Below are 15,623 nucleotides of genomic sequence, written 5' to 3'. Positions count from 1 at the left end.
TACCTTAACAGGTAAGTGCTGGGAACAACATTATAACAGTCCTGCATCACAATGTCAAAGCCTTAGAAACTTCTAGAAATAAGGCTAACTATCACACTTGTTAACTTTTAGATCTAAGCATTTCCTACTTAAAAATAGGCTCGTGTTTAACAACCTTCATTTACTACTTGCTAACAATGGAGAAACAGTTTATGGGATGTTCTCTCCAAACATAGTCTGTGCTTGCTTCTGACATAAATCATGTGGCATAATAAGAAAATGTGCAACTTAGGAGACAGGCAGAAAACACTCCCTGAAAACTGGCGTACTGATTTGTGGTAGAGAAAAGCACTTTACACACATACTACCTCATTTTAATGTTTGTGCTATTTACTGAACTATTTCCCCCAATTCTACTGGCAAAGAAAACAGAGGCTTGGAGATCTGAGAGGCAAACACGCCAAAAAACACAAGTTATAAAGGCAAACGTAAGACTTATCCTGCTGCTAAGTATGTCAGGCTTGAGACAAATTAGTGAAGCCCTCTGCAAACCTCAGTGTCCCCTCGTGTAAGAAGGTATCCACACTGTGAAGACTGCACTTAGGATTATAAGAATAATGTACAGAGTGGCTACACCTATAATGGCTATTTAGGAAATGGTGGTTCCTACCTTGCTTTTACTGTGACTTAAAAAAAAAAATTTTTGGCTGCACCATGCAACATGCTTGGGATCTCAGCTTCCCAACCAGTGACTGAACCCATGCCCCCTGCAGCGGGAGCTCAGAGTCCTAGCCACTGGATCTCCAGGGCAGTAGCTACTGTGACTTTTTAAAAAACTTTCTTGCCAAAATGAAGACCAAGGAGCTCACCTCCCAAATCAGTCTGATATACTGCACTGAAGAGTACTGAGAAGGCAGAGTCTAAACCTCTGGCCCCCATGCATTAAGTCACCACCAAGTCTCCATTTACTGCTGTGTCCACCTCACAGGTCTTCAGCTTCCTTCATGTAAGTTCACTGAGACAGACTAGATGACCTAAGGTCCCATGCTGCTCTTAGATTCTGTTCTCTTTTACTTTACCAAAGTGAAACCAAAAGTTATTCATAGGAGCATCTGAAAATGAAGTGCTTAACTTCTAGTAACTATTTCTCCAGAATACCGCAGGTATCAACTATCAACTAAAACTAATTTCAAGTACACACATCTTACAATCAGTTCTTTAATATTTTCTGTAGGTGTGTGCTTTTCCAAAGCCAGATCCCAAGTTCTAAGAATTTACAGAAAATGAAGATGTATGTACTGATATTTATATTTATGACCTTCTGAAAATGCAGGTGGGGGAAGAGATTTGAACAGAAAGATTAACATGTACCACTCATATTCATGGGTGTAAGGGTATCAGCCAGATGCCGCAAGCCAGATGATGTGCGAAGGGCCCTGTCCTGGGCACAGTGCTTAGTGTGAGAATGGCCACCTGACCCAGGCCTACTCATTCATCTGCGCCTCCTCTCCCGGTCAGTCTGAAGTGAAGCACTACTCAAGAGTTCTAAGTAGCTGCTTTCTGCTCGCCTTCTACATGAGAAAATGAAGCCTACCGGGCAGGAGGGAATCGAGATAAGAAGGCAGATCCCAATGGCCCTGAAGTCCTGACTCTAGCTGTTCCTGATACACAGCCGGGTCCTTGCCTCTGTGACTTAAGTTGTTTCAACTCTTTCTAGGTTTCATGAATTACCATCTGAAATGTTGCAGATAAATTCCTTTTTACCTCTTCTAATTTAAGCTCTGTTTTTGTCAACTATAACTGGTACTCATGCAACTCATGCAAAATTCTTTTCTGCACAATCAGCTGTTTTCCTTTCACTCTCCCTGTAAGGCAGACAGCCATATTTTACTGGTCTTCTTCATTTTCCCACAGGCATCTCACATTCGTCTTGAGAGGCAGACCAAATAACACAGCCAATTTCATAAATAAGAAAACTGAGGATCAGAAGGGTTAATCTGTTTACCAAAGAGTGCTGGAATCAGAGCTGGAATCAGAGCTTTAGGGTCCACCACTGTCTGTCTACCAGGAATCGTCTCCAAACGAGACTTCCCTGACATACACATAGGTTAAAAAGAACAGAACTGATCTTAAGAGTCACAGCGAAAGCAGGGAAGCTGGAATTCAAACCCTGGTATTCTACCTGCCTGACACACTGCTTCTAAGTAGAGAAGAACACACACAGCAAGAGTGGAGGAAAGGGGAAGACTACCAGTCCTCCAGGGCTGTTCACCTGAGACTGAACAAGAGGTGTCCTCTAAAGCAGGGCTACCCTGCAGAGCTGGTAAGTGTACCCAGGACACCGGCAAGGAAGTCTGCTCAGTGTGAGAACATTTGAGGATCTACTCTGATCACAGTTGAACCACGAGTTCCACTTCTAGCACCGAGAAGCACTTCAGCCATGCGATCAAGACAACAGAAACGGAAAGGAACACATCGTGGTCTTTTCTAATGAAAGCAGGGGAGGCCTGCCAGGACAGGTCACCTCTGAGAGCAGGCAGAAGCAGGTGGGGGAGAGTGAAAAACACGGGCTAATGTAACTGAGACCTAGTAATGCAGGATGTATGGCAGGACGATGGGTGTTCATGATGAAACAAATCAACAAACACAACAAGAGGGTTATGAATGGACCAAAGACGACCAGGTCATGAACAAAGAATGGGGAAAAACCAATTTCTGTGCACTCGAGTCCAATTAGAGAGAGAGAATATATAATCAAGGCTTTCCCTAAGAGCACTTTGGCATCGAAATGCTCAACTGGGGCTCCGACCCTGGTTTTGTCACTTTATGTGAGCCCAGGCACATAGTGGGGGAAGGGGAAGGTGGGATGAATGGAGAGACTGACAGTGAAACATCTGGGTGGCCCGTGGGAATTTGCTGCATGACTCAGGGAGCCCACAGACACACACTGCTCTGTGACTACCTAGACGGGTGGGATCGGGTGGGAAGTGGGAGGGAGGTTCCGGAGGGAGGAGATGTGTGTGTGCCTATGGCTGACTCATGTTGATGTGTGGCAGAAGCCAGCACAATACTGTAGAACAGTTGTCCTCCAGTTCAAAATAAATTAAAAAAAAAAAAAAGCTTTCTGTTTATATAATAGCAAAGTTACCCTCAACATCAATTTTCTCCATTTTCAAAAAACGTTACACATACTTACTGTAAGAAAATGACTTTATTATTACATAATTATTCTGGTCAAAAATTGGAAAAAACCTAATACACAACAATACAGATTGGTCAAATACATCTCTCCAGTGGAATGTTACTAGAAAAGGTGTGTAGAACCAGAATTTCACACATTGCCGATAGCTGTATAAATTGGTACATCTCCTTTGAAGGGCAATTTCTCACTGTCTATCAAAATTACAGACGTGTGTGTATATACACCCCTTAACTCAGTAATACTATAGGAAAGTCAGCCTACAGAAGTATATACATGGACAAACATGTTTACAAGGCATACCAAGCTTGCTTTTTTTTTTTTAAATCCTATTACTGTCTGTAACATTAAACAACAAATGCACCCACCAATGAGAATGATTACATAAACCATGGTACATCCATACCACAAAGAGGCTATCGAGTGGTGAGGAAAGATCACCAAGATGCACTGCAGGACTTTCCTAATGGTCCAGGGCTTAAGAATCCGCCTGCCAGTGCAGGGGACACGGGTCTGATCCTTGATCTGGGAAGATGCCACATGCTGTGAGGCAACGAAGCCCACTGCCACAGCTACTGAGCCTGACTGCTGCAAGCAGAGAAAGCCCGAGAGCAGCAACAAAGACCCAGCTCAGCCGAAAAGAAATGAATAAATAAATAAAATGATTTCACAAAAAAAGACCCTGTCGGGATTCCCTGGTGGTCCAGTGGTTAAGAATCTGCCATACAATACAGGGGACTCGGGTTTGATCCCTAGTCAGAGAACTAAGGTCCCACACGCTGCAGAGCAAATAAGCCCACACACCACAACTGGAGAGTCCACTTGGCACAATGAAGACCCAACACAGCTGAATAAATATTTTATTTTTTAAAAAAAGACACACTGTTAAGTAAAAGGGTGAGGTGCAGACAGAATGGTGTGATCAGTACATTAACTTCTGCATAAAAAAGCAGGGAGTGTTTTGGTTTTTTTTTTTTCAGGAAATAAAGCACTGAAAGGAATTATAAGACACTAAGAAGAGCACTTAGGAGTGTGGAAGAGGGTGTGAAAGATACCCGGAAATAGACAAATGGAAACATAAGGATGGGAGGCAGACTGCCCTGTTTTGTGGTTTTCTGTTTGTTTTTTTTTGAAAAATTATAATTTTGGCCATGGATTTTTTTTTTTAAAGGAGTAATTAGAAAGCTTTTATCTTGCCGAAACATACAAAAATAAAAAGTATCACACCGACCAATGCAACAAATAAATGAATCTCATAGCATTATGTTGAGTGGACACAAAAGCACACAGCACATAATTCCATTTATGTGAAGTTTAAGAATAGGCGAATCTAACTGATCTGAGAGAAATAAGAGGAGTCACCACCCCCTAGGGGGTACTGACCAAGAGGCATGAGGAAACCCTGGACACTGGAATGTACTGTATCTTGATTTAGCTGCTGATTGCAAATGGGCTTATATGTGTAAAACTTCACCAAGCCATATAATTAAATTTAGTGCACTTAATGTCCTTTATTCTGTGTGCATATGGATATACATGTTACACTTCAGTAAAAGTTTTTAACAGTATCAAAACACTTTGAGGAGGGGACTTCCCTGGCAGTACAGGGGTTAAGACTTCACCTTCCAATGCAAGGTGTGGGAGTTCGATCCCTGGTCAGGGAGCTAAGATCCACATCCCTCGAGGCCAAAAAATCAAAACTTAAAACAGAAGCAATACTGTAACAAAGTCAATAGAAGACTTTTAAACATGGTCTACATTAAAAAAAAAAAAAAAAAAAACTTAAAAAAAATTTTTGAGGAATATTTAATGATGTGATAAAAAAGCCTCTAAGAACAAGTTAAAAAGGTAGAATTTGACACTGATAAGGACTATAATCATACTTCTGAATTAGAATAAGCAATAGGAGAGGAAAAGGATTAAAGAAAATACACCAAAAAGGTAACTCTAGATGGCAGAATTTTCTTCATACTTCACAGTATCTGAAAAATTATTCACAGTTACCAATCAGATAAATAATCATATATATACTTTTTAATTCAGAAAAAGTAATAACCTGGGGTTTGAGGACATAATAGAAAAAAATTAGGATTTAGAAGTTTCACTAACAGAGCCTTTAAGCATTTAAAATACAACAATGTTGGTACAAACTTAACTGACTACAAAACACCCAGTGTGCAAACATGGCCTGTTTATTTTTACAAAGCACAAGATATCCAGAAAGGGGAGGGAAAAAAAACAGCCCTAAGATTCCTAAGAAGGCAGAGAAACTATTGTGGTGGAGAGTGAGAGACAGTAAATTAGAAAGTTGCAGGTTTTCTCACAGATAATACAAATGGGTTGAAACCTGCTTAAAAAACTCTGAAGGCTCAGCTTGTTGAGCTGATGCTTTGCTCTCTTAACCTAATGATTTTAAAAATCTAAGAAAGGCAGTAAGATTTAATAATGAATTTCTAGACATACCCCAATGTGTAGAGAAGAAGTAAACAAATATTCAGCAGGTAACTGTTCCTTCAATAAGTTTAGAAAGATACCCACCCCTACCCCAAACAACCCATTATTAGGATTATACACATATATATGCTGTCTTGTGCTCAACCGTGTCTGACTCTTTGCGATCCAATGAACTATAGCCTGCCAGGCTCCTCTGTCCATGGGATTTCCCAGGGAAGAATACTGGAATGGGTTGCCATTTCCTTTTCCAGCAGATCTTCCTGACTCAGGGATCAAACTCACGTCTCTTACAACTCCTGCATTGGTAGGTGGATTCTTTACCACTGTACCACCTGAGAAGCCCTTATATATGTCTCCAGTTCAGTTCAGCAGCTCAGTCGTGTCCGACTCCTTGTGACCCCATGAATTGCAGCACGCCAGGCCTCCCTGTCCATCACCAACTCCTGGAGTTCACCCAAACTCATGTCCATTGAGTCGGTGATGCCATCCAGCCATCTTATCCTCTGTCGTTCCCTTCTCCTCCTGCCCCGAATCCCTCCCAGCATCAGAGTCTTTTCCAATGAGTCAACGCTTTGCATGAGGTGGCCAAAGTACTGGAGTTTCAGCTTCAGCATCAGTCCTTCCAATCAACACCCAGGACTGATCTCCTCTAGGATGGACTGGTTGGATCTCCTTGCAGTCCAAAGGATTCTCAAGAGTCTTCTCCAACACCACAGTTCAAAAGCATCAATTCTTCAGCGCGCAGCTTTCTTCACAGTTCAACTCTCACATTCGTACATGACCACTGGAAAAACCATAGCCTTGACTAGATGGACCTTTGTTGGCAAAGTAATGTCTCTGCTTTTGAATATGCTATCTAGGTTGGTCATAACTTTCCTTCCAAGGATTAAGCGTCTTTTAATTTGATGGCTGCAGTCACCATCTGCAGTAATTTTGGAGCCTAGAAAAATAAAGTCTGACACTGTTTCCACTGTTTCCCCATCTATTTCCCATGAAGTGATGGGACCAGATGCCATGATCTTCGTTTTCTGAATGTTGAGCTTTAAACCAACTTTTTCACTCTCCTCTTTCACTTTCATCAAGAGGCTTTTGAGTTCCTCTTCACTTTCTGCCCTAAGGGTGGTGTCATCTGCATATCTGAGGTTATTGATATTTCTCCCGGCAATCTTGATTCCAGCTTGCGCTTCTCCCAGCATAGCGTTTCTCATGATGTACTCTGTATATAAGTTAAATAAGCAGGGTGACAATATACAGCCTTGACAGACTCCTTTTCCTATTTGGAACCAGTCTGTTGTTCCATGTCCAGTTCTAACTGTTGCGTCCTGACCTGCATATAGGTTTCTCAAGAGGCAGGTCAGGTGGTCTGGTATTCTCATCTCTTTCAGAATTTTCCACAGTTTATTGTGATCCACACAGTCAAAGGCTTTGGCGTAGTCAATAAAGCAGAAATAGATATTTTTCTGGAACTCTCTTGCTTTTTCCATGATCCAGCGGATGTTGGCAATTTGATCTCTGGTTCCTCTGCCTTTTCTAAGACCAGCTTGAACATCTGGAAGTTCACAGTTCACGTATTGCTGAAGCCTGGCTTGGAGAATTTTGAGCGCTACTTTGCTATATGTCTTACTTATATATATAGGTCTTACTTATCCATAATTAGAATTCAAATTTTAATTATCACGTAGTACAAGTTATTAATTTAGATTCTCTTCCATTATTTCAAGTGGAGGTTATTTTTACGATATTAATTTTTAATAACCAAAAAGAAAAAATACTAGTCCGCTCCACTGTCAGGTACTGTAGATGCAGCATCAAACGTTTCCACTTGGGCAGCTATGTTATCGGAGTGAAACCCACTGGAGCAGAATTATTGCGTAAGAGTGGAGAAAAGAGAGTAAGTGTCTGCATCTGGTTGTGGACATAAACTCAGGCAAAAATGAAAATGAGGGGCTGAGTTCAGCAAAGCACACCTGAGCAGGTGAGGGACAGAGAAAAATGGAAGGAAAAACACAATACCTGTAGCTTAAACCAAGGCCTTATTTCAAACAGCCTTTCTTAGACGCTTCAGTTGGGAAAACAAGGGAAAAGGAAATGAGGAATTTAAGTGATTAAGTTTTGCATGAAACATTAGTGTGTTCAAAGTCTCACATCTGCTATTCAACAGATGATTATCTACTTTCATATGATGAAACATTTATTACTATAGACAAACTATGAAGTTCACCTGAAACAATCTATAGGCTAGCTATCAAATTTCTAGAGGTTCAGTGAGGAAGCATTATCAAAATAATGCCTTTTTAAAAATTAAAAGTCCCTTCACTTCGTCATCATCACCACCTCCCTAAGTTACTATGGCTATCTTCTGTCAAATTATCAAAAGCACCTAGAACTGATTAAACTTTCAGGACAGTAAAGTCAGATGAGAAGTCAAAGTTCCCTGGGACTGTAATATCTCTGGCCCTGGTCTCTCCTGAGTCACTTTTTAGGCTCTCGAAACCTTAAGTAAACAAATCCAACAGCCAGTGAAAACTGACACACCCAGAAACTCTCAGCGAAACCCTGACTTCACAGTTCACAACAGACTGTCCTAGTCCCTCTATAGGTGGCTTTGCCTGGAGCTAAAGGTCAAAAGAAAACAATCGCCAACACCCTCACAAGTCATGGGGGGAAAAATGAGAAAAACAAGCAGCAGGCTTCCAGGAGAGGTCAGGAACACAGGCATCCACAGACCATACCTTCTGATTTTCCTGACTGCTTTGTCTTAGTACCTCCACTAGGAAAATTTCATCTACATTCCTAAATTTCTTCAAATATCAGGTGCACAGTATGCAAGAGCTAGGAGCCTTCCAGATGATCAATATCTCCACCCTAGACCTGACCAGCAGGATGCACCCTCAACCCACTCCGCTCTGCTCCCACTGGCCAAAACCAACCTATCCTGGAACCAGAATCCAGGAGTCTCAACTAACCTTCATGGCAAGAAACAAATCTGCTCAAAGAAACCAAGGAAGGCAGTTTCTGAGGCTGCTCTCTCAAGAACATCATAACACAGCATTTCCAAGAAACAAAGCTTGGAACATCCCTAAAAACAGGTTAGTTAGCTATCAGTGTTACGACCAGGGGTCTTGGCCTCCTTAACTAAAAAAAAAAAAAAAAGATCACAGACAAGAAATTCAGGCAAGGCTTTACTGGGGCCCCTGCTACAGTAGGGGGAGCAAGAACAAATAACTGGTTCCCCTGCTTGCCTGATTCTTGAGGGGGTGGTGGCTTAGTCTTCAAATGGAGTGAAGGTAGGGTGTATCCCAGGGTCGAGTCAGAGGGGTTGCCGAGGTGGTTTGCCCACCGCTTAGGTGGTGCTGTGTGCAGGGGCCTGTGCAATACCAGGCTATTGCTCCTGACCCTCTGCTTTTGCTCCAGGCTCCTCAAAAACAGCAGTTGGGTTTTTTGGTTTCTTTGTGTCCATTGTCCAGAATCTGCCCCAACTGTGCATGCATGCAGTTATTTTTAGTCCCAGATAATTCCTATTTTGTTGCTCCAGGAGAGATGTGTCTAGGTGCAAGCACTGCAGCAAAGGGCCCTAAGTCCCAGTTTATCTCATCAGTAACATGCATTTGGGAGGTATTTTTGTTAAGAGAGACTTTCTACACTTTCACATCATTTAGAAAGCCACCTACTGGTAGCATTAACAGTATATGCCAAAAAAACAACAGAACCTGCCGTAATCTCTGCCTTCACTAAAGTATTTCATATATCTATGTTAGTGCTTGTGAGTCACCAGGCTGTTCTCCATGTAAAAGGTTTAAAGATTTCCCACCTGTCACCACCCTAAAAACACCCTTGCGGATCTTGACCCAAGACCCTGCTTCCCTCCAAAACGATTAGCAGGAAAATAAAAGCGAAGGGGAGAGGAGTTGTTTTCGTTCTTCAAAGCCACGTACGTTTTTTTGTCCCTTGTGATTCCTTAAAAGCCATTTCTGCTCAGGGCCTAGATCCACTTCTTAGAAACAGAAATCTGGCTTTTTACCTCAGAGTAAATCCATGTCCACTCACCCCACTTTATTAATGTTCAAAGTAAAACCTGAGGCCTCCACTTTTGCAATATACAAAGACAATAATTCTAAGAATAAAGTTTCACAAAGCACACTAGATCAAATTTAAAGGCAGATCTGGGGTGTTTATAGGGAAAAAACACAAAACAAAGCAAAACTGGATGTTTACTGACTTTCATAAAACACTTACCCACTCTTCAACATTGGGAGGCTGCTCATCATAAATACGTTCCTTGTCCCACAGAATATTTGACTTGTCATAGCGGTTCATCTTTCTTCGAGTTTTCACAGCAAAGAAAATCATTAGAGCAAAAGCCACAATAACCATGAACCCCAGTACAATGGCAATGGCCTAAAAAGAGATTAAAGATATTGAGATATTTAGCTTTTAATTGTTTACTTTATTCCAATCCAACTCTACAAATACCTAAGGCCCTACTAACTAGCTTAACTGCTCTAAAACTGATACAAATGGTTACATTGTAAGACTGCAAAACCTAGCCCAAGCCACATGGGTTAAGGCTAGCAAAACACACAAAGACACACATACACACAGAGACATACACACACCTCAACCATGAGTCAATCCTTGGAATAATGATCCCTGTTTTAGAATTATAGAAAACTAGTTCTAAAGTCTGAGAACTAGGGGCCATATTTTCATAAATAGAGGATAACGGCCAATAAATTAACTCAATCCCTGGCATACTTCTAAAGGGTTTTGAAAAATGTTATTCACAGAAGTTGTTTCAAATATCCAATCATGCTTACATAGTCTTGTTTGTAACACATGCTTGGCTCAACTTTTTACACTGAATGTAACCTTCAGTCCAAAGAGAATCTGCCTTACCATAAATAATGCAGACATAATCTAACCAAGCTATAAATTAAAGAAAATGGGCTGATAATTCATTTAGTCTGTTAGTTTTCTCTGTTTTGGGTGTCTTTTGTGTACTTACTAGAAGGACCTGTGACAAGGAAACCCTACCTCTGACAGTTCTAGTGTCTGACAGGTATGTTACATGGTATACTGGCCTGGAGGCACTTAGAGTTAAACAGGTACCAGAACTCTGGTCTGAATGTCTGCTAAGAGGAAGCTCTCTCTGTAGCTGGTCTAACAGTCATAACCTTTTTCAAAGAATAGAGGTTTCAGGTAGTCAGAGAACTAAGAAGGATGACAGTATGGTAAGACCCTCAGGCCTATTTACCAAATGTCAACAACAAATACTCTGAAACCTACATTTCAGTCTTCAAAATAATGGTAGCCATTGGAGAAGGTCTAGCCCCGAGAAGTGACTCATTCAGGTAAAGAACGAAAACTCCTGGGTCAGTGTAAGGAGAAAACAAAGCAAAAAAGGTTAGTAACTTAGAAACACTTTAATTAGAATGACGCATGGTTATAGAAGGCAGGCTTTACAACCGCACCTGTACATTTGAATCACCTAACAGCTTTTTGAAATACTGACTTAAACAACAAAAGTTAGCAAACAGTTTTAAAAGAAAGTAAAGAAGACCCAAGTAAATGGAAAGACACCCTATGTTCACAAAGCAGAAGACATTATAAAGATGACAATTCTTCTCCCAGCTAAGATTTTGAAGAATTGCGTTGATCTACAAATTCAAAGCAATCTTTCCAAATCCTAGCTGGCTTTTTTTTGCAGAAATGGGCAGGGTGATCCTAAAACACATATGAAAATACAAGAGACCTAGAATCTAAACCACAAAATCATGAAAAATAAGGACAAATTTGGAGGACCACCACTTCAAAATTGATGACAAAGCTGTAGCAATCAAGGAGTGTGGTACTGACTTAAGAACAGAAACACAGGTTAATGGAAACAAGTTGAGAGTCTAGAAATAAATCATCACATTTATGGTCAATTCATTTTTGACAAAGGCATGAAAATAACTCAATGGACAGTTATTTCAATAAATAATACTAAGACAACTGGATATCCACATGCAAGAAATGCTGGACCCCTCCCTTACGATGTGACCCACGTTAACTCAAATTATAAAACTCTTGGAAGAAAACATCACAGTAAATCTTTGTGACCTTGAATTAGGCAAAGTGTTTTTAGACAACACCAAAAGCACAAGCAACAAAGAAAAATCAGATCTCATCGAAATGAAAAACTTTTGTGCAAAGAGCATCATCTAGATGTAAAATGGAGAGAAAAACTTATAAGGGACTTGTAACCAAATAAAATTTCTCACAACTCAATAATGAAAATCCAAATACCCCCACTAAAAAACAGACAAAGATTCTGAATTACCATTTCTCCAAAGAAGATATACTAATGGCCAATAAGCCCAAGAAAATATCATTAGCTATCAAGGAAATGCAAATCAAAACCAGTATTACTTCACACTCATTGGCATCAGTTCAGCTCAGCTGCTCAGTCGTGTCTCTTTGTAACCCCATGGACTGCAGCACGCCAGGCTTCCCTGTCCATCACCAACTCCCAGCTCAAACTCATGTCCATCAAGTTGGTGATGCCATCCAACCATCTCATCCTCTGTTGGCCCCTTCTCCTCCTGCCTTCAATCTTTCTCAGCATCAGGGTCTCTTCCAATGAGTTAGTTCTTCTCATCAGTGCCCAAAGGACTAACTCATTGGAAAAGACCCTGACGCTGGGAGGGTTAGCATGGTTAGAATCAAACAGAAAAACAATGCTGCTGAGGCTGCGGAGAAATTGGAATCTTCATACATTTCTGGTAAATGTGTAATCATGCAACCTCTTTGGAGAAGAATGTGATAGTTTCTCAAAAGTTTAAATGAAGAGTTTCCATAAGACCCATCAATTCTGCCCCTAAGTATATACTAAACTCAAGTCACATAAAAACAGGTTTCACACAAAAGTTCAGAGCATTATTCATAACAGCCGAAATACAGCCAAATGCCTATCAGCCAACAATAAAGAAAATGTGGTATATGCACACAATGGAATAGCATTCAGCAATAAAAAGGAATGAAGCACTGGTATATACTATATATGGATGAACATTAGAACATTATTGCTGAGTGAAAGAAGCCAGTCATAAAGAAAACACATACTGTACGATTCTGCTTATATGAAATATCCAGAAGAGGCAAATCTCTAGAAAAGGACTAGTGGTTTCTGGATCTGGGGACAGTTAGGGAAATGAGGAGTGCCTGCTCATGAGGATGGGGTCTCTTTCTAGGGCTGGGAAAGTGTTCTAAGATGAACTGTGGTGACAGCTGCACAACTCTGTGAATATACTAGAAACAAATGAACTGTACTTTAAGTGGAAGAATTAGATGGTATGTGAATTATACCTTAAAGGACACACAGCCCTTCTCTCAGATTCTGATTTAAACAGCAGTGGGGCCATGGCATCACTACTTTTTTAAACATTCCCAAGTGAATCTATTAAGCATCCCAAGATGAGAACCTCTGACCCAAGGAAAGAGGGGAGGAAAAAAACAAAACTAATCCTACCTCCTGGGGATCCACCACACAGTAGTGATATAAATATTGATCCACGTAGAGTCCAGTAGCTGCAGGTGTATAAAACTGGTTGCAGAGGGCATATATCTGTGAACTGTAGAGAGACCCAGAGGCCTGGGCAGTTGGATTGACTCCCATTATATAGACAATTGTGGCAATAAACATCATAATGCCCAGGACGGCAGTCACTATTATCACAGTCAAATAATACCTTCTTGTTCTAGATATGCCTGACCTTACAACGCTGGTAACAAATATCACCAATGCAGCAATGAAACAAAAGGCAGCCATGGCCAGCAGGAATCCCTTTGCCGCTCTGGGATCTGTATAGCCTGTTCCATAGCCATAACCGTAGCCATAGCCAAAGCCATAGCCACTTCCGTAGCTACCAAAGGCACTTCCTGCATAAGGGTAGTTAACACCAGCTCCCATTAAGGTTCCATAGCCTCTGTCCCAGGCAAGAGTGGAGGCAACACAGGCAAAAATGGCGATGCACATCACAATAACAAGCATAGACAGGATCCGAATTACTCCGGGAGGAGAGGTCCATTTGTAGAAGTGGAGAATTTCATCTTCCGGGTAGAAGGAATATGCTGGCTGAGAGAGCATTGGTCGAACGTGCATCTCTCCACTATATATGTCATTGCTTGGTGTGTAGTGATTAGGTTTGCTGAAATGCACACAAAAACAATTTTAAGTTAGCACTTTTTAGCGGTAAGCAGAAAGAACATATAAAAGTACCTGGAATAATTTAAACAAACCGTTGGCAAAGGAAACTATTATTTGTACTGCCCCACTGCAGTGGGGCAATTTGTGTCTCCTCGCCCTTCCCAAATCAAGTATCAAAATCCTAACACTCAATGTAATGGTATTAGAAGGTGGGGTCTTTGGGAAGTAATTAGGTCATGGGGTGGAGCTCTCATGAATGGGATTAGTGCCCTTATAAAAAGGGCCCTAGAGAGCCTGCTCACCCCTTCTACAATGTGAGGATTCAAGAAGTTGGCAGTCTGCAATCTGGAAGAGGGTCTCCACCAGCACCTGCCTTTGGACTTCCAGCTGCTGAACTGTGAGAATAAATTTCTGATGCCACCCAGTCTATGATACTCTACTACAGATATCCCCAGCAGACTCAGACACCCACTGAACAGTAAAGGTATCTGTGCAGACACATCAGCATCACCTGGAGGGTTTGCTGGCCCTCATCCCCAGAATTGCTTAGTCTGCAGGTCTGGAGTAGAAGTTTCCAGATGCTGCTGATGCTACATTGTGAATGACTGCTTAGTTTCTATGGAGCAGAGGTTCTCAAGTTCTACACTTGAGAATCACCCAGGGAATGTGTAAAATCCCCAGACAGAGCACTCCAGACCAGTTAAATCATAATCGCTGGGGATGGGACCTAGGCAGTTGAGAACAATGGCATCAATCCTTTCCCTTTGTGGATGGAGACCAGTTCCTTTAGACGTGACACCTGCACTGGCCCACACTGGTCAGTTTCTGGCTGCCTAGCTCTTTTCCTTAAGAAAGCATATTTATTCCCTTATTCATTTTAGCAGCTATTTACTGGAGCCGCCAGGCCGACACATCTTGGGCTCTGTGCCAGGCACTGCAAACAAAACAGACAGGAAAGCCTCAGTGCAGGCCCCTCACAGAGTGCTCCTCACCGAGTTTAATGTCTTACCGCCCTGCCCCTCATTGGCAGGGCAGTAAGACATTAAACAAATTACTACGTGAGCTGCTGCCAGTTAAGGCAAGACCTACAAAGTAGATGAAACGTTAATGAGGGCTCATTAAGATGATGGCTAATGAGATCTTGAATCTTTTTTTATGAAAATACCCTGCAAACTCCAGTAATTTAACCATAAACACACAGCAGCCTGTAACAGACACACTAACGTGTGGACAACTGAATCTAAAAACTGTGGGCCCTGGGGAGATAAATTCAATTCCTAAAATGACTAAAGCCCCTTTTGTTTTTGCCCTTATTTCCACAAACCATCTTCCACATGCCAAAGGAGATAGCTTCCTACCGGAGGCTTCTCACCATGAGAATTAGATGAATTACTTGAGTATATGAGAATGAAAAGGAAATGGAGAAACTGGAGAACACTGAAAATGTGAAGAAAATTCTGTACCACATTCTACTTGGGTATTCGGGTTGTGTCCATTTAGGGCTGTCACGAACAGCATAGCTCTAACACAATCTCCTACTTAAATCCTGGTACACAAAGCCACTTTTTTTAGGGTATATACCCAGGAGCAGAATTTCTGGATCAAACTTTTAAAATTTTCAGCTCTACTAGACAATGTCAAACTGTTTTCCAAAAATGATTGTATCACTTATAATTCCATTAACTGTGTAATGTTCACAGAAACATTGCTTATGATAATCTCAAATTGGAAACAGTCTGAACATCTACCCAGAGTGCCATGGAGGACTGTGGTAGAGCCTCACGATAGGATGCTACAGAGCTG

At 41.3% G+C, this 15,623-nt stretch overlaps 1 protein-coding gene across 4 annotated transcripts in view; it reads right to left on the bottom strand.

The window, feature by feature from the left end:
- OCLN (occludin) overlaps window positions 1-15,623 on the bottom strand; it is a 46,894-nt gene that overhangs the window by 22,270 nt on the left and 9,001 nt on the right. For all 4 annotated transcript variants that reach the window (XM_070357569.1, XM_005889348.3, XM_070357570.1 and 1 more), the window contains exons 3-4: window positions 13,143-13,821; window positions 9,869-10,030 (exon numbers count right to left, since the gene is read on the bottom strand). In XM_070357569.1, coding sequence (XP_070213670.1) covers window positions 9,869-10,030; window positions 13,143-13,821 — 841 coding nt within the window. The remainder of the gene's footprint in view (window positions 1-9,868; window positions 10,031-13,142; window positions 13,822-15,623) is intronic.

The sequence above is a fragment of the Bos mutus genome, chromosome 20, assembly GCF_027580195.1.
Source record: "Bos mutus isolate GX-2022 chromosome 20, NWIPB_WYAK_1.1, whole genome shotgun sequence".
NCBI classification, from domain to species: domain Eukaryota; kingdom Metazoa; phylum Chordata; class Mammalia; order Artiodactyla; family Bovidae; genus Bos; species Bos mutus.
This window is presented reverse-complemented; position numbering and strand designations above follow the sequence as displayed.